Raw genomic sequence first — 20,377 nt, forward strand, 5'->3', positions numbered from 1 at the left:
GTGTAGTTTCATGGTGGCAATTTACACTACGCTGTCAGCGTAGCCCAATGGAAGCCTAGCGCAGCCCTGTGTAGTCAGTGTAGTGTCCCTGTCTGGCAGTGTAGTCACCATACTGTCCCCGCGAGCTGCAGCTCTGTCCCTGTGAGCAGCAGCTCTGTCCCCAGCTTCCCTGGCAAGCCTAGTGAGTGCATCTCACACAGCACCAGTAACCACCAGATCCCCTGCACTGGAGGATGCAGGCAGAGAGAAGTTTATGTGGGCTCCGGCAGAGAGGCGCTCCATCTGCCTTAGACACATGAACATCTCAGTAATTCTTCCGTCAGGGTACGGCAACCATGCCCATTTCTGCTTCAGGGAGATGGACATGGTTAGGGGTTCGGTCGCGTGTGCGTCTCGTGCATAAGGGGAAGTGCAGAATAAAGGATGCATTTGCCAGTGCTCCATGTTACATACAGGCAAATGCCTCCATTTCAAACCCCCACTATCCACGCCAGCCTGAAGTGTGGCGAGTGGATGCGGTACACATCCTAGCGACCTGTTCATACCCCCACTATCCACATCAGTGTGGAGTTGATATCATAAAGTGTGGCGAGCGCAGAGAGCCACCGAGCCTGAAGCATGGCGAGCCCCGCGAGGGGACGTGGAATACATGTCAAGTAATAAGTGTCCGCTCGCCATACTTCGGGCTCGTTTTAGGCGGCCGCTCTCCACGCTTCAGCAAGTGGTGGCGTTGGAAAAATTCCACCGACTCCTTCTCCATCTGAAACAGGCTGAAAATGGTTAATGAACCAAAACTGACACAATGTAATAAGTCGTGACACAAAGCTGACTGACTACACTAACTGCGTAACGCTGACTGACTACGCTAACTACGTAAGCTCTGGCTAGCCGCAAAGTACTGACTACGCAGACTACACACTTGCTGCATAATGCTGATTGACTATGCTAACTACGTAAGCTCCGGCTAGCTGACTACTGACTAGGCTAACAACGCTGCCTGCTGGAACACAATGCTGATACTGACAGGGATGCTGACTACGCTGACTCCGTACCGTATGTACTGTATATACTTTATACTCTGTAAGTAGGCATTACTCAAATTAATAGATGTAATATAATCAATGATTCGTACATTGTTTCAATTCATACATGTACATTAAAAACATGTTTGTTTGTCTGTCTGCCTGCTCATTCACAATCATGTAAAACCTACTTCATGAATTTGTAATATTATTTTTTACTATTATATAGCTTTTTGATAAACTGAGGTTTGAATTATATTGGTGTGACACCAGTAAGAGGAGCAATAAAGGAAAAATGAGATGCTTTACATTAGGTGTGTGTTAGTTCTGATGAACAATAACAGACATCCACATGTGTGAAGCTGTGGGCAAATGCTAGTATTTTAATTTAAGGAGCAGTAACATGACATCTCCCATCACCATAGAAACACAGATTTATTACTTATGGTTTTTGTGCTGATAAGTCACACTGGTAATACAACTTCAAATTGACCCTCTATGATAGTTCCAAAATATTTCAGGTACTACTAATGAAGTATGAAGACTAATTTTTTCTATCTTTTTGTACATATTTTTAGAATTTTATTTATAAGTAAACCACAAATGTCCATAAAAGTGCTCAATTTATTATTGGATAAAATAAATAATTTTCTACAATGAAATAAATAATGATTTGCGCAGTAGTTTGTATTTTATCACATCTTGTATAACAATGACCTCAGAAAATTTGAAGTAAAAATAATGCACTAATGTTAAGTAATCATAAACTGATAATGACAGTAGAAAACTAATATCTAATATAATACACTTGAGAAATAATATATGGCTTTTTCTATTCAAATATGCCATACTCAATAGTGTTAAAGTAGTATAAACTACAACAAAATTGCAATAACAATTATTTCACTGTATAAGAATTTATTTCTTAATAATGGTAATTTTTTAAATAATTTACAGTACTAGTATTTTGGAATTTAATATTAACCAATAGGATTATCTAATTGAGCCCAGACCTAACCTACAGTAGGTGAATTGTAATTTTATTTTGAAAAAGTTGATGACTAATATTTTATGTGAAACAATTTTATGACTTTCCAAATTATTTGTAGCAACATTTAGTAAATTAAGACAATTTTCAAACTGCCCCATGTTCTCATTTCACATTTGGGCACATATATCATAACCTTTCTCTGCTGGAATTTGATATCTGTGTTGCATATATTTTCTTAAATCTACCAGAAATCCCTGTATTATTTTGGTTCTTCCTGGAATTCATTATACAACCTAAACTCCAGATAAGCTAAACGTTACATTTATAAATACTGTACTGTACAGATTGCGTTGCCAGACCTTTGAACTTTTAAACTACACTGCAAAACAAAATTTAGGTAAAATTTGGGACCACTTTTTCTCAACTCTAGACGTAGTTGAATAATAAGATAAATTGTATTATTGGTTTGTACATGACTTACTAAACCTTATATAAACATATAATATGATCTTTATTTATATTTATTGTAATTTTGTAGATGCATAGTTATAAAATAATTTTATTAACTAATTGCTATTTTTAGACTTATATACCACACTAGTAAGCCTGCTCAAAGCAAATGATCCCAAAGCTAGTAGATGTAGTTTCACCTGCCGCCAACAGATGGCAGTGTAAGCCCGCTCAAAGCAAATGCTTCCAAAGCTAGTAGGTGTAGTTTCACTTGCCACCAACAGATGGCAGTGTTTTGAAGCCAAACGGACACTAGACCGACGGACACAAACCGGAATGGAAGGAGGACCTTGTCATCTAGTTGTAATGTGGAGCGACAATCTTGCTATTTATGGCCTCCAAAATACTTGATCATTTCAATTTCTACTACTGTTCATTTTCCCATTGCTAATTGAGAATAGACTACATGACATTTTTTTAAATTATTTTAGAGACCATTTCTATGGGTACATCTCCATAGTTTATAAAGTATATGTTGCACTGTATAAAGATGAAAAGTTTGTGAGAAAATAAATCAGAAAATATTCTAAAAGTAGATGGAAACTGGATGGAAATCTGATGAAAAAAATTAAAATTACTACAAGTGATTTCTTATAATGTACAAAAATGCATATTTTTAGGATTTTCCAAAAATGTAATCAATAGTTTTTCTGTTATGGCCTTTTTGTATACCTTCCAGAAAAGGGGTATTCTTATATATAATATAGTAAATTACCGTAGTTAATGGATCCCCTGGGGGTTATCCAATTAACCCAGTTTGCTAGCGATTATTGGGGATTATGCTTTGTGAAACAGAATCCCCAATAACCAGCACTATTTTGCCATGATAACACATGGGCCCAGAAATTTATCCTGGATCCCATGTGGTATCGACTGAAAACAGTTAATTTACTGTATGGTACAACCAAGCTATAATTGGAAGACCTAATAATAACATTGGTTTAAAATTGTAATAGTAGCCTGTTTTTGCCATGCCGTAAATAACTGCCAGCAATAGGATATTGCCCTAACTATCATACTAACATGATAAACATGTTTCTGGTTTCATACTAATATGATCTAAAATGTTTTTTCTACTTTCTATGTTTTGTGACTGAGATTTTTGAATCTTAGGTAGTTCTTTCAAAGAAAATAATATTTTGCTGAACATTTTATTCACTCATGAGCACCAAATCATTTAAAGTGTAATTTCTGGTACTGTTCTAGAAATGTAAGACCACAATATAAAACACTATATAACCTTTATCTGAAAACAAGATATTACAGTTCAGATGTTACCATTAACAAAATATTTTAATTACACAGACATAATTATTAGCTTAATTTTTTTTTTTAGAATAGTCTGGATTTAATAATTCAATATGGGTTCGTTCAAATTGGAAAAGTCACATCAAAACAATCTGAAACTACCAACAATTAAAGAGTTTACTGTACAGTGATTACTCTCAAGGAGAATGTTTTTCATTAAACCAAAAGAAATGCTTGTCAGTTTTTTTAGAGGCCTATTTTAACGATCACTGTAACTGATCATATGCAGTTTAACGTAGTTCTAGTCCATTGTTTGTTTGCAGTGCATTTGCTTTGTTTTGATTTTGTTGTTCGGTTAGTGCCCCTTGCTTAGCAAGAAAGACTGTCGGTCCCATTGTTTGACAGCACAATGAAAACACATTAGAAAAAATATTCTTTTTGACTTTCATTGATTGCATTTTGCATGCTGATCGCTGCTTTTAGCACTGCTGCTGCCTCTGCATTGTCCTCATTTTCTGATTCTTTGGCATCATTTTTCTTATATGTATTCTTCTGGAGATAAATTCTTACTGCTATGGCAGTGATGCATAGTACTATGAATACAGCAACAGATATTAAACCTGTAAAAATGATAATAGAAATCATAATGGTTGCAAGAAAAAAATATTTAAATGTATTTATATTTCTAGGCTTCAGCTTATATATGATCCTTACATAAAACACTATTTAATAAAATTAGCTCTAATTTACAGTAATTATTGAAATATTTACTATAGTTGCTGTAGATCAGGCATGTCCAACCTGCGGCCCTCCAGATGTGCTAAAACTACACATCCCAGCATGCCTTGCCACAATTTGGCTATTAGGGAATGCTAGAATGATGGCAATGCATGCTGGGATGTGTAGTTTTAGCACATCTGGAGGGCCGCAGGTTGGACATGCCTGCTGTAGATAGATGTCAAGGAGCTTATTATTATTTAGCTCAGTATTATTAATATAAACAGTTGCAAACTTCTTTTGATGCTATGAGTATAATGAGTGATGAATATGGAATAGTTGGAGAATAAACTATAGTGCAGAATTTATGCAATGTAGGGGAAAATTCACTAATGCTGGCCGCACATCAGACCAACCTTCCTCCAACCATCCAAGTTGGTTGGTTGGACTGAAAATCTGGTACTGTATGGGGGCAAATGTTGATAAGCAATTTGCTCACAAACTCAGGAGAACAGACAAAAAAATTCAGTGAAATTGTTTAAATCAAATAGGTCCAACTACAAAACATTGTCTGAATGACAGTTGTTGTCCATTTTCAGATTTGGGAAACAAATGATTTAATTACAAATTAAATTTGCTCCTATCCAGTACCAGGTTTTTATTCCATCCAACCAACTAATTGGATGGTTGGAGGAAAGTTGATCTGTTGTGTGGCCAGCATAAGATGGGAGTTCTATTTCACATGGGATGTTGCTATGGGCAACCAATCAAATCCTGTCTAGTATATTCTAGAGGTTGTTAAATAAATAAGAAGTAGATGCTGATTGGTTGCCCATAGCTTCCCATGTGAAATAGAATACCCATTTTAGGAAATTTCCCCCATAGTATTTGTAATACTTCACAGACTTTTCTAAAATAAACTAAGGACTAAAAGCTAAACAATAGACATTATTTCTAATGCTCTTACAGAGGGGACTAGATAGAATAATCATCTTTAGAAAGTGCAGAATGGATGGAATTGTTTGGGATTAACTGCTTCTATTAAATAGCAAATGTATTTTTTCTGGAAACTGCTTCTTCAAAAGTATATATTGTGTGGTGCTTTAAATGAATATACAGTAGTGTATGTACATTGTTTTGCATACTGATAAAGTCATGTAATGTGTAACACCTGAAATATTTTTATTTTACCTCCAATAAGAGCAAAGCCACTTTTCAACACATCTGATACTGGCTCTCCATTATCCATTGGTCCTGAATGATCTGAAAAAAGGCCAACAAAATTGTAATTGCAACTTTAGTCTTTCAACTGATACATTCTGGCTAGAAGTACAAATTGACATATTTCTAATGGGTTCACAGTCATTGCCACACCTTTGTGAAACTACATACTAATCATCTAATTTAAAACTCCATATATGAAACTATCCAGACATAAAAAATAAAACTAAAAATTTGTTGCAGAAAATTGTAATAATGATGTCTATCAAAGTGGATATAACCGTGCTACATGCATTTAGAGAAAATAAAATTGTATTTAAGTGAATGCAAATGTTTTATAATTGTTTTGTTAAAAATAGATGAAAAATAGGAGATATTCTACAAAGATACAGTTGTTTCTAAATATATGAACAATATTTCAATGAAGATTTAAAAATATATTTTAAACTAAATGAGAAAAGTTTAAAAATTTTACCTTCATCAAGAGTATCTTGTTATCGCAAACAGGGCACTTGGGGCCTGATTCAGACCTGTTCGCTAGGCTGCTTATACTTGCAGCCTAGCGAACGGGTCAGCCTGTCGCCCCCGCCCACCCTTCTGAATATGAATAAGTACATTATAAGGCATATTATAAGCACATTATAAGTCATAGCTGTATTAATTATTTGTTTCATTCTGTTCATTATTGTCCAGCTAATATTTAGTAAAATGTTAAACAAGCTGTTTTACAGTATATCATCTTTGATGATATATAAATTAATGCTTGAGGAATATTGTGACTACGTTATGGATTATAACATGGCAAACTAATTTTAAATTGCTTCAAATCTGTGCAAAATGAAATGTGTAATTTAAATATTTATATTTGCCAACTGAAACTGTTTAGCACTGTGGTCCTCCATACTGGTTGGACTACAAAACCGAATGTGCACCCATTAACTTGTCATGAAGCGTTCCTGTAACAACCATTGGGTATAGACAAAAATCAGCTGAAAGTGAAATAATCCACAGATGTTTAACATTTTGGGTGAAATTTAATAGGATGATTTAATAATTTTGCAGTGTAAATGATTGCCGCTTTAAAAAAACTGGAGATTTCTTACCAAATCTCTCACTTTCTGAATCTCTCATCCTATTTAATTTTACCTATCATGTATAATAGCATAATAGTTGCAGAATAGATAGTACCTGAAAATGAATGGGTCGTTTCACCAGATGTTGCATCTTCTCCATTTAAGGACCCACAACTTGATTCTGAAACCTGTCCCTTTTTGGTGATTTGATAGTTATCATCATTTTGTAATGCAATCTTTAATGGGAAAATGTTATTAAAATGAACAGCTGAGAGACACCCAATAAATCCATTAGCATCAGCTTTCATGGTCGCTGGATCAATATCAATATCCTGGCCTAGACAACAAATAAACAGGATTTAGGATATGCAATACTATACTTATCATATGATCAACAAATCACAAAACTGTTGACACTAATGATTATATGCAAAAAATACACATATTTAGATGGCGCCACTGATGGCTGCCTAGGATCTGTTCTGCTTGCCAAAATATGTACCCCATGTCACCCATGTTGTGTTCTATATCTGTACTGTTTCTCACTTGCTACCTATCTAACTGGTGCAATAACCAAGTGGCGCTACTGAATAGTGCCTGGGTGCTGCGCTGCTCAGTATATATACAAGTATGATCCCCATGCCCATGTCCCTCATCAGGATACGTCTATTGCATATCTGTACATGTCCTATATTGGTACTGTTTTAATTGTCTACCTATCTATTTGTTGCAATCACCAAGTGGCGCCGCTGAATGGCTGCCTGGATGCTGTACAGCTCAGTAAATATATGTTCCCCTTGTTTGTGTCCCTCGGCAGGATATGCATATCTGTACATGTGATGTATATATATGTATTATCACTGTTTACTTGTTCCCACCCTGGCTGTTGCACAGCAATCTAAATCTAATTCCTAGTATATGCAAGTATACTTGGCCAATAAAGCTGATTCTGATTCTGCTGAATTACATTTGTATTACATTTGTATTATGTATGTGGCATTAAGTACTATATAGAAAATTGCTATCTAAAAAAGCTCATTGTCTTTCTTAACACTGACCCTGACTTTTCACTCCCCTTTAAATTGTTTAAACATGCTCCTGACCATGACCGTAGTAGAAGAAGACTCCTAATAATCACTTCTGTGTATGACATTAGGGGATGATGTACTGTATCAGACCTTCTAAAGAAGACAAGTGGAGAAATTGCCCATAGTAGCCAATCAGATTCTTGCTATAAGTTTAATATATATATATTTTTTTTAATATGGTTTTTAAAACCCTGAACAGCCACTAAACCAATGCTTTTTCTTTTACGGTACTTGTGTATTCAGTTCAAAAAATATATTTATTTTATTCAAATCACAGTCATACCAGATCATTTGTTGATTTCTTCATTAAAGAACTGAGCATATATTTCAAACTTTCCAGTATTACTTTAATATGAATTTGTTGTGACTAAGTATAATTAAAACTTCCCACTAAGAACATGATATTTTTCTTTAGCAGTATGTTTCTTCACGTTTCAAATGCAATTAAACTGACATTTATGGAACATACTGTCATGGGAATATTTTCCTATTAATCTTGAAGCCTTGTATGGTATATTAAATTCTTGTTTTTTTTCACAACATAATTTGCAAAAAAAGGCTACATGCTAGATAAAAACCTTTAAATGTGTATTTTCTTTACATGAAAGACAATTATATATCCCAATTGGCTTAATATTGTATATCTTGACAGTCTAACCATTCCTCTAGACTTTTTCAGAACTGTCTCCACTAATTGCTGCAGCCTACACTTGTTAATGTATGCATCACCACATGCAAGATTCTATGGTGAACCTTTTAGCTTAAGCACCGTTTTCAACAAACATCACACACATGGGATTACTGTAGCATCTCTTTTCTTTAAAAACAGAAATGTGTTGTAATTTCAGTAGCACTTTTCATGTCAGCTATTAACCAGTTCTAGACATTTGTTCAACCTTCATTTCATAATAGATTGAATTACTATTTAGAAAGCAAGAAAAAAGCCTTAAACTTTTTCAGCTTCACCGAAATTAGCATTTCAAATAAATACAGATAGCAGCTTAAAAGTAACTTGCTTATTGCATCTTCTAATTTGAGTACCTGCGTCTGTTCCAATAATAAAAGGGACTATTTTTTGTTGATTATAACTATAAATATTATCATACATATAGATATGTTGGGCTCCCCTATTGGTGTAAATGGGCCCCGGGCCCCATTTACACTGCCCCATCACCTTTTTTTTCAGTAGCCAATTTACACCGCCACTGACCCGGGTCAAAGAGGCAAAAACTTTTTTTTTACAGTGGTGTTAAAGGGGTATAAGTGAGGTTGCATGCCCTGAACTTATACCTTAGTATTATGGACCTAGCAAATAATGTCACCTGGAGAGTTTTTGGCAGGCCCATATTTTGGTGGGGTTAAAAGTTATGCCAAGCACCTCGATTTTTCTATATGTTAAATTGCAGAATTTATTATAACTATTCTGATTAGCAGTGCTTGGTACTATAGCTTTTGCATCTGTATTTTTTTTATTTTCGTGTGAAACGAAACATCTCAGCATTATAGCAGCTCTCATTACTGTATGCCTAGATTTTGGGTATGTAGTCTTGGGTCCCTCCACATGTAATATCAACATTTCACCTGTCAACATTCTGAGAACATCTACAAGTTGCATTTTAACAATTAAATAAAGACAACGTCTGCACTCATTAGAGTCAACATTATAAATGTCAACATTATTGTTGTCAAAATTTTGACTATGTCCCCTGGCATCAAATCATTTACTGTAATACATGGAAGCTAAAATCTAGAGCACAATTGTACTGTATTAATAGAAAGTTTAATTCCTTTTACACATTTTATAATCTGAAGAATGCTATTTTTTATTTTATTTTTTAAAGAGGTGGATATCCCTTTTAATTTGGATCAGGAATTTACATCAACATTTTGGAGCACTTCATATTAAAGGGCACAATTATAATGATTAAATAATATTACACATTTACCAATTTAAAATAAATGCATAGAGGTTAGGGTTTAACTGATTTAATGAATCATTATACAAAATTGAAATTCTAAAAGATCAGAACAGAACATTAAACCTTACTTATTATTTAAATTATTACAAAAGTTAAAATACAGCATTTGTTCATCATATTGGCAGAATGTTTTAATATATTTATGGTTATTACTTTTTTAATGCTCATTATAAAACTCTATTGCTTTTTGGATTTTATTTATTTATAGGCAATTTGGGATTCTATTTCCAATTACATGCTCCACCAATCAAGATTTACCTAGAGGATTTCTACTTCTGTACAAAGCACCCACATTATATGAGAAACAACTAGATGAGTTTGAATGTGTTAGAATAATTAGCAATGATTTAATAATACATCATAGTATGGAAAGTAAATCTTAAAACTTTTCAAAGCTGTCATTGTGATTAATGCATACTTCATATTATGTAACAGCGTCTCATTAAAATTATTTGACTGAAAAATATTGCACACTTTGTAATTGTGTTTTATGAGGTATATACCAGATTGGCTTTTTAATATAAAATGAAGTGCACTACATTTTCCTTCTTTTATGATATTTAAATTTCTTCTTATGGACTGAAGAAATAGTTTAGTATCTATTACATTCTGTATACTGAAATGACCTAACACAATTATGGTCAGATTTGTAATACTGCTATTTAGAATTACATAATGATTTATTTAATTTGTAAGCCACATACATTTTTATTTGTCTGTGATCATAGCAGAATTATGTACTGTGCTAAAAAAAAATCAGCCCTCATTAGAGAAAGAAATCATGTTCCAATATGTCTGATTAACAACTGGAGAGATAAGTGTGAAATTATTTTCAAGAGAACCCACTTGCTCATCTGCAAGGAAGTACTTATTTCAGATTATAGTTCAACTTGACAAAAGTGCATTTCTCTCTTGATTTTCAGACTGTAATTCAGATCCCAGGTCAGAGATACATTTCTATTAATAAGATACAATATGTAACATTTACAATATTATAAAGGAAAAAAAAATGCATACCTGATATTTTTCCAAGCATAAGAGAATGGACTGCATTGAACTGTTTACCGGAAGTGAGAATAAATTTTTCATTTGCATACTGGTTAACCTAACAAAGTAAAAACATGAAATAATTTAGTAACATTTGTAAATGGACATTCTCAAGCAAATTGTTGATGTTTATTTGCATTTTCTATATTTTATATTGTATTTACTGCGAATGGGAGAACCCAACTTTCCAGCTATCTTGGCACAGCCATAATTTCATAGAAGGCCGGATTCTGAGTTAGCAATAATGCAAAGAAGATTAAGTAACTGTGCATGTATACAAACCATGTTGTAATGCAAATTGTTTCAAATACATTTTTTGTATGCAGGGTAAATATTAGCTAATTTTGCATGTAGCATACAAATGCGGACATATTTATTTTTTACATTGCATTCAAGATTTAAGATTGGACACATCCATTTCATATCTACAGCCCTGATTTAGATGTGGATGCAATTAAAACATAGGGCATAAGTTCCATTCAGTTTACTTGTGTGCACGCATCTGAAGCACACTGCGGGGAGGCAGGTGTAGATTGGAGCTGCATTGTATGGAAATACATGTAGCTCTGATAGGCATTCCTGGTTGGTAATAGGGGAGTTATATGTGGCTCCAGTTGGTTGGCATGTCATTGTCACAACCTTGGTCAAAATATGCAGTTTCTCTGACACCAGAAGCCAAATACTAATGGACTTTTAAGTAACCATTTTATCATGGTTTCTGTTTCTGTATGGCTAACATTATCATTACAAAAATTTGTCAGGAATGCAAATATCAAGATGAAAGTCATGATATTAAGAAAATGGGGATCCTCTAGAGTACAATTAAAACATTTAACCTACTCTAAAAAATCTCCATTCAAAACTGCTCTATTTTACAAGTGTAATCCAGGAAGCAAAGTGATCGAGTCATTTGGTGGGAATGCAAGGGGAACAGTAAATTACAGCTACTTGAAGGTGAACAGGTTTGAAGGCGTATGGCTTGGATCTCAAATGTATAGAATGTTATGGGGGAATAGCTTGGAGGACAGATTGACTCCATCATCACCCCCTCATTGAGCACTAGGTTTGGGGGGGGGGGGGGTATGTGAGGCCCCCAAGCATAGAGAGCAGCAGGAGAGCTGGTGTGAGAGGGGGAAATCAGGGTTTTTAAATGCCATTTACCAAGTTCATGTTCTTTATAAAGCATCCACAAATTATTTAAAATTGCATCAGATATAGTTGAATGAAAATACTATACCTCTACAAATAAAGTCTCCTGTTTTCTCAAAATGTTAACTCTTTGCAGCTGACCATCAGCTACATTTTTAGAATTCACAGTAAAAACATCAGGATCATGGTGATAATCCAGTTTGTACCTAATTTGCAAACTTCCTGTGAAAAACCAATAAAATAGCATTAAATCTTTATTTCCATAATTATAATCTATGTTTTCAGTGTATATGCAAGTGGGAATTAGACATACTTTATATCTTTTATTTTCCTAAAGAAAACTTTATGTAAATTACCATGATTTTGATAGATAACTCCGCCGTCATCCACTGGAAGGGGCACACATGCATGATACGCTCATGTGCCTCATTCCCCCATCTTGCCCGTAGCCCCCACCCACTCCACCCTAACCCTGCCTGTCTCCCTGAAGCAGAGACAGGCAGGGATTCTGCTCCCCGTCACCGAGTGACTGGGATGCACGAGCCTGTGAGATGCTTGCGCATTACCATCAGGTGATCGCCAGCTCAGGGAATCTAGCAATTCCCAGTGCTGGCTGAGAGGTGCTCCATCTGTATCTTGGTAACAAAGGGGTCTATTTACCGCATCTTGGAAAATTATACAGACCAATCAACTAGCTCCTGTCATTTTTCAAACAAAGCTTATAATATCACAGGAGTTGATTGGCTGGTACTTTATCGCTCTTCAAGGCTTAGCAAACAGACCACTAAGTCTTTCTGAAGTACAGTATACATTCTAGAAATTCAAATAATCTGTATGTTTTATTTTTAGACATAACAATCATACAATTGGAAACTTCTTAAATGCATTATGTAAAACAGTGTTCACTAATAGTAAACATTTGATCCAATGCCATTATGAAATTATGTCAAACTGATATATATAATTTATGCTAGTATTATAGGTCTTCAGTTTTCTTAAAATAATTAAATTAAATTTCCAGTGACAGTATGTAACTGACTATTTTTACTCGATATACTATTAGAATTATTGGAACCACATTTCTAAAATGCTTGATTTGAACTATTAAAGTTCATGCAGTATATTTATATCAAATAAACTCTTATGTTACACATTAGTAAGGTATATTGTAATATTGTAATATGGAAATGCAAATGAAAGATACAAGGAGCAGTAAAGGTGTACAAAAGTTTAGAATTTAATATAAATGTATTTACATTGTTTATTATGCAGTTGTATAGTATGGATGCCGCAAAGTAGCAGCAGCCACCCATTCCATCAGACTATGAGAATATTTAGTCCATGCTACAAAGGACACTGGCCCCGATTGTGCAACAACAGGCCACTCAGTTTGCTGAAGGTATTAAATATGGGAAACAGAACAATCAATATTTAACCAACAAATGACTAACCTTCAGAAATATACCATTTACTTAATAAGGTGGATATTTATAAGAACCATTGTGGCAGAAACAAATTGGATATAGTACACTTGCCTGAAAGTCTATGGGGTTCTGATCTGGATAAATTTCTCCTTTTTGATCCCTCACTACTTTTTGGTGTAGTGGATGAGTTCCTTGGTTTTGCTGTTGAGACCTTGTAATTATCTTTCATTGCCTTAACTCAGGTCTATGAATAGATGCTCTATAATGCAGCCCATAAAATGAGTTTGTGACTTGAACCCTTATTTACTTCCTCACCTAGATTTTCCAACCCGCCCACATTCCTACATATTTATCCCTACTTCTCTTACATTTTTTTTTCTAACTTCTTCACTAAAAAAATTAATAATAATAAAAAAATCCTCTTAACAGATGGCATCTTGTCTTCTTACAAATAGTTTTTGCTCATTATACTGTATGCTCTATTTTTACAACAATTTATATATAACATTAAATTAACCTTTTCAATTATGTTATGTGTTCTAAGTTGGCTGTTTATATTACACAATTGCTAATCCATGATTATATAAAATGTAGACTATTTTATTATATAAATATATTCATTGCGCATACTGTACATGTTTTTTCAAAATTAGATACAATGATAGGAAGTCAAATTCAGCAACCAGCAATCAGGACCACCCTCAACAGATGCAATCCTATCTTATATTTCCTTTCTCCTCTATCCAACCAGACAGCCTCCTTCTATTACTCCACCTCGGTTCTGTTGCACCTATCTCCTTTGACCCTCTCCGTGATTCTATACCCCAAACTCCAAAACTGGCAATTCAAACTGATCAGGCTACTGCAAAAATGCTCATGTACTGCCAAGCACCTTGATGAAATCTCACTCTCTGGTGGACTTCCACCAAGAAAACCTTTTTACAAACACTCATCTCTTCTTAATCCTCCATTGTCCACCTCCTCTTTGATACTTTCAACACTCTTCTTTACATCCTCCCTCACCTTCCATCAGGGACATAACTAGATGGTTACAGGCCCCATAGCAACAATTTTAAAGCCACCCCCCCTGTGGTATGTGATAGCTCTAAAGGGGAATAGAGCCGTAACTGAGCTGGAGTGGAGTAGACTGGGGCTTGGAGAAGAAGTGCAAACCGGATCTAAGGATCTTGCCACCTGGTATGAAGAGACACATTGGGGCACATGTGTAGACAAGCCAGGAAGGAGGCAAAGATAATATATGAAAGGGCTGACCACAGCACAGGGACAATATGTCCAATAAATCTGTAGGATTTGCAGGTTTCAAATAATTTCTCCAAAAAAAGCCACGTGGTTTGTACTAACTTAAATAATGTTGTCACTTTATTTGTAAAGAAGTGGATCAAACCATAGGACCAATCCAATAAAAAATATAAAAAAATTCCACAAAACATCAACCACATGAAAAAAACATGAAAAAAGCAGTTCTTTGTAAGAAGAGATTAACAGCTCACCGGACCTCTTGGGGGATGTGATTTCTCGCCTTAAGTCCACTGATCTTTAACAGGATTTCCCACTTAATAGGACATTTGTCCGTCCCACACTGGTACTTTTCCCTTAGGTGTCATGTGTTTGATGTTTTGTGGAATTTTTTATATTTTTTATTGGATTGGTCCTATGGTTTGATCCACTTTACAAATAAAGTGACAACATTTTTTAAGTACAAGAAACAATGGGTGGGCTGTAGCGCTGCCCCTATATGTATGTCTATCTAATGCAAATGATGGGGATATAGCAGTGTTTTGATAAAATGCTGTTTATTTCGAAAATGACAATATGGAAATGCTGTATAAGGGTGTGGTAACAATGTCTGTGGACACACAATCAGACTGCTGGGAGCCCCTTGGGGGATCAGGGGATCAACGGACCCCTTGTACCATAAACCAATTGGTTTATGTCTCCCAGTGTCTGTGTGGGTCTCTGCCCAAGGTATTACAGCTACGCTGTGTGTGAACACAGGTTCTGCAGTGCTGGAGTCTCTTGCGTTTGTACCTGTGGAAATCGTCAAGTGAATGGTGTAAGCAGTGAGCGGCGTCCCGCTGAACTGCTTCTTACCATGGTCAGTGCCTTGATTGGGTGCCCGTGGGTCCGGATCCTATCCACACTTGGTCAGTCCTGACCTGAGTGCAGGTGCTCGTATGCTCTGGTCCCGGAAGCTGTCGGTGTGTACACTGTCCCCACCGCTCCTTATTGTACACCTTTGTGGACGGCTGAAGCTGCAGCGTCCTCTGTCCGTGCCTGTTCTCCTTGCAGCCATCCACAAAGGTGTACAATAAGGAGCGGTGGGGACGGCGTACACACGACAGCTTCCGGGACCAGAGCATACGAGCACCCGCACTCAGGTCAGGACTGACTAAGTGTGGATAGGATCCGGACCCACGGACACCCAATCAAGGCACTGACCACAGTAAGAAGCAGTTCAGCGGGATGCCGCTCACTGCTTACACCATTCACTTGACGATTTCCACAAGTACAAACGCAAGAGACTCCAGCACTGCAGTACCTGTGTTCACACACAGCGTAGCTGTAATACCTTGGGCAGAGACCCACACAGACACTGGGAGACAAAAGCCAATTGGTTTATGGTACAAAGGGGTTGGTTGATCCCCTGATCCCCCAAGGGGCTCCCAGCAGTCTGATTGTGTGTCCACAGACATTGTTACCACACCCTTATACAGCATTTCCATATTGTCATTTTCGAAATAAACAGCATTTTATCAAAACACTGCTATATCCCCATCATTTGCATTAGATAGACATACATATAGGGGTAGCGCTACAGCCCACCCATTGTTTCTTGTACTAATTAACACACAGGGGTTGGGACACCCCTGTGGCTGAGCAGCGCCCCAACACAGAATCCAAGGTGAGCGCAGTACACCACATTCGTGATACAGAACAACATTTTTTAAGTTGACAAAAACCATGTGGCTTTTTTTGGAGAAATTATTTGAAACCTGCAAATCCTACAGATTTATTGGACATATTGGGCAGTATTCAATGAGAATTTTGACGATGTGCAGCGAATCCTGTTTAGGATTCGCTGCACATTCGCCACTGCCCGCCGCATTCCGGAGCCTCGCCGGCTCCAGTATTCAACGAGTCAGGGGCTCGCTGCCCCTGACCGGCGAATTTTAACTCCTGCGGCGGATGCCGCAGGGAGCCTGAGGACGGTGGCAGGCAGGGAGATGGAAGTCTCCCTGCCTGCCCCAGAAGTTTGTGGGGGGGAGGTGGGCTCCCCGGGAGCCAGGCAGCACAGGCTGCCCCCCGGGAGAGCCAGCAGGGAAGCAGATATTCACTGCACCCGATCGTACATATATAATGATTGGGTGCAGTTAATATATGAATATCTAATGAGCAGCTCAGCTCCCGGCCCCCTGCTGGCTGCTCGTGTAAAAAAAATATAGCATGCCCCTCCTCAGAATAAAATTCCTGATTTTTTTACACCAAATGTAAAAAACAAAACACTTTATTTTTAAAGTTCACATTCCAGTTCACCATAAAAAGATAGCGATTGCTACTCGGTGAAGCATGGCGAAAAAAACCTTGAAATGTATTTGCCATCTGGTCATGGAATAGGGTGATTCACCGTTTTAGTCAAAAATTCGCCTTACAGCACAAAATCGCCATAAAAACATGGCGAATCAGCCTCATTGAATACTGCCCATTGTCCCTGCGCTGTGGTCAGCCCTTTCATATATTATCTTTGCCTTTTTCTTTGAAAGTATATTGGGATTGAGCCTTTCCAATTTGGGCTAAACAGCAGCAAGGAAAAAAAGAGCTTGAGACTGTTTGGACTGCTTTTTCTTAAAGAGCCAGGAATGAGAGCACAACGCATGTTTAGAGGCAAAAGTTATTAACAGGAGACTGGTGAACAGGTTGGGCGTGGGCAAGGCTATGGAGGTGGTGACAGCAGATTTAAAGAGATAGTCTATTTTATGTAATAGAAATACATTTTCATGCATATTTTAATCAAATAAAAAATAATACCATTATAGGTATAAAATATAATATGTGCAAATATATACTCTGTTTTGACATTATTGTGATTTTGGAGTAAAACCCAAAAAGGAGCTAAAAACTGAATTGCTTAATGTGAATGTAAAGTAATGTGAAAGAACACTAGCTAAGCCTCAAAGGGGGCATTAGTAAAAAAAAAAAATCTTAATTATAAATAAACTATAGATTATCAAAAATAAATAGGTATTTACAAAATCTACACTATTCTCTGCAATGACAAGGATAGTGCGGATTTTCAGCAACTAGGAGAAGCGCTGCTGCAGTGGCATAGCGTGACTTTCCTGGGTTGCAGGGATGCAGCAGATAGCAGGGCCAAAGTGTACAAGTCAGGGGGAGGAGCTTCATGGGATGTGGTGGGGGCAAAGCTACACGGGATTCAGCAGGGGGTGGAGCTACTCAAGACTCAGGCTCCTGCTGCTACTGCCAGGGAGGAAAAAGAGAGGCATCTGTAAATCCATGGCTTGTCCAGCCAGAAGGACTGCAATCTGAGTGTAAGGTCAAATACTGTAGTGTGGTTAGCATCCCAGTGGATGGGATACCTGCAGTCATGATATTGATGCCAGAATGCGGACATTGATCTTGAAGCATCCCCAACATACTTAATGTAAGCATGTGGGGTGGGTGAATGTCATGATGGCAGGGTTAAGTTATAGGCACTAGCAAGGGACTTAGCATTAGAGTGTGGGGGGAGGTTAGAGGCAGTGGGTCAGTGTGTCAGTACGATAGTGTATAGGCTGCAGAGTGTGTCAGTGTGATACAGCACAGACGGCTGGGTTAAGGAACATAACAGTGTGATACAGTGCAGGCCGCAGGGTGAGGGAACACATTGGTTTTATTGAGCGCAGGCTACAGGGTGACGTAGTATCTCATTGTGATAGAGTGTAAGCCACAGGGTGAGGGAGCATGTCAGTGTGATAGAGTGCAAGCCACAGGGTGAGGGAGCACGTCAGTGGGATAGAGCCCAGGCTGCAGGGTGAGGGATCATATCAGTGAAATTTAGCATAGGCTTCTGGGTGAGGAAGTGTGTAAGTGTAATAGAGCGCAGGCCACAGGTTTAGTCAGTGCAGCAGTATAATAGAGTGCAGGCTGCAGGGTGGGGGAGCACACCAGAGCGATAGAGCGCAGGCTGTAGTGTGTCAGTGTGATAGAGCACATTCCCCCATGCTGAGGGAGCATATCAGTGTAAAAAAAGAGTAGGCCACAGGGTGAGAGAGTGCATCAACATGATAGAGGGCAGGTTGTAGGATTAGGGAGTGTGTGAAAGATCACAGGCCATGTGTGTGATAGAGAGTATGCTTCAGTGGGAGGGAGAATGTCAGTGTGCTAGCGTATTGGCTCTGTTCTTTCCTATTTAGGCCATTAGGTTTTTTCCTGTCAGGTCCAGTGTGTTTTATTTTACCTGTAGGTCCAATACTTTTGTTTGTATTTTCCTGTCCAACGTCAATATGCTTTATGTATTCTGACTACGGCCAAAATGTTTTGTCTTTTTCTTTGGGGCCAATGGGGGTGATTCTGGTTGACTCGGCAAGCAATGTAACATAGCTGCTTAGTTGTCAACTAATGCCACCCACTACCCGTGCAAATGCAGCCATTTTCTGCACATCCCTGACGCTGTGCTAATGGATATTTTGCAACAATTGACCAGAAGTGTCATGGTCGCCATCCATGGCCAGGTTCAGAGGGAACTGCCAACTTGGTGAATGCAGAGGTGATTGGCAATGATCACCCAGCTTGAGTGTGCCAGCACAGGATGCACAGCACAGTGGCAGGCAATGCAGGAGACCAGCAGATGATGGGTTGCACGTCAAAGCGCAATGCAGGTGAGTAAGAGTGCTGCTGGGTACAACTGACCACTGAATTACTCCATTTTGTGACAGCTAATTTGCTTCATGGACTTTGAGACATGTTAAAATATTTATATAATGGAAAGCACCTATCTTTATGAGTATTTACAAATAGCTTTAATCTACTGGCATGAACCGGCCTCATGATGAACAAAAATCCATCATGCCATATCTAGATGGACAATAATAAACCCATATTTTTATACTGAAGGATTCTAATACTGCCACTTAGGAAAATATATGGCCTCGTGCATACTCATAGACAAATGTCCCATCAGCCCCAATCTTTCCTTTTATGATTCAGGCAGAAAATCATATGTTAGTAAGAAGAACTGAGGAATTGTAAATGATTTGTGAAATAATGTGTATTACTATGTAAATTATAACTACCTGCTGCTCTAAAGGCAGGAGTAATCAATTTCACTTTTTGTACTGAGTCCATGCTGCTATGTGGAACATTAGGGCATGTATTCTTTAAATAAAATATTAAACTTGATTATAACAAACCACAATAATTGTTTTAACACAATATTTTTTTTTTAAGTTTGTGGAATTGTACTGTAGCATTGCAGATCAACATTCCAGATGTGGAGCCCCATCTGGTACCTTATTTATGTGAGCTTTTATATTTCTAGCATCGGGTTTGGTATAATTACCCGACAGTCGGGATTCCGACAGTCATTACTCAGACGTCGGAATCCCGACTGCACAGAGTGGGGAGCGCAATGAAGCCCCTTGCGGGCTCGCTGCACTCACCACGCTGCGGGCATGGTGGTGAGCTGCGCTTGCCACCTATTTTATTCTCCCTCTATGGGGGTCGTGGACCCCCACGAGGAAGCAGTCGGGATTCCAACGTCGGAGTATTGACTGTGGGGAGCCGTCCGGCACCCCAAGCATCAGTGACTACTTTTGTATGTAAATATAAATACATTGGGGCATATGTAATAATGTCTGAGCTTGCGGAAGTGTGGGATGCTGACAGAACTA

At 37.5% G+C, this 20,377-nt stretch overlaps 1 protein-coding gene across 2 annotated transcripts in view; it reads right to left on the reverse strand.

The window, feature by feature from the left end:
• Positions 1 to 1,628: 1,628 nt before the first annotated feature.
• Positions 1,629 to 20,377, reverse strand: part of CNTNAP4 (contactin associated protein family member 4) — a 292,850-nt gene continuing 274,101 nt past the window's right edge. For both annotated transcript variants that reach the window (XM_083187307.1, XM_083187316.1), the window contains 5 exons: positions 12,134 to 12,267; positions 10,867 to 10,954; positions 6,898 to 7,119; positions 5,680 to 5,751; positions 1,629 to 4,391 (listed from right to left, as the gene is read on the reverse strand). In XM_083187307.1, the coding sequence (XP_083043433.1) occupies positions 4,192 to 4,391; positions 5,680 to 5,751; positions 6,898 to 7,119; positions 10,867 to 10,954; positions 12,134 to 12,267 (716 nt within the window). In that variant the 3' untranslated portion in view covers positions 1,629 to 4,191. The remainder of the gene's footprint in view (positions 4,392 to 5,679; positions 5,752 to 6,897; positions 7,120 to 10,866; positions 10,955 to 12,133; positions 12,268 to 20,377) is intronic.

This window comes from Crinia signifera, chromosome 1 (assembly GCF_055691185.1).
Source record: "Crinia signifera chromosome 1, ASM5569118v1, whole genome shotgun sequence".
Lineage (NCBI taxonomy): Eukaryota > Metazoa > Chordata > Amphibia > Anura > Myobatrachidae > Crinia > Crinia signifera.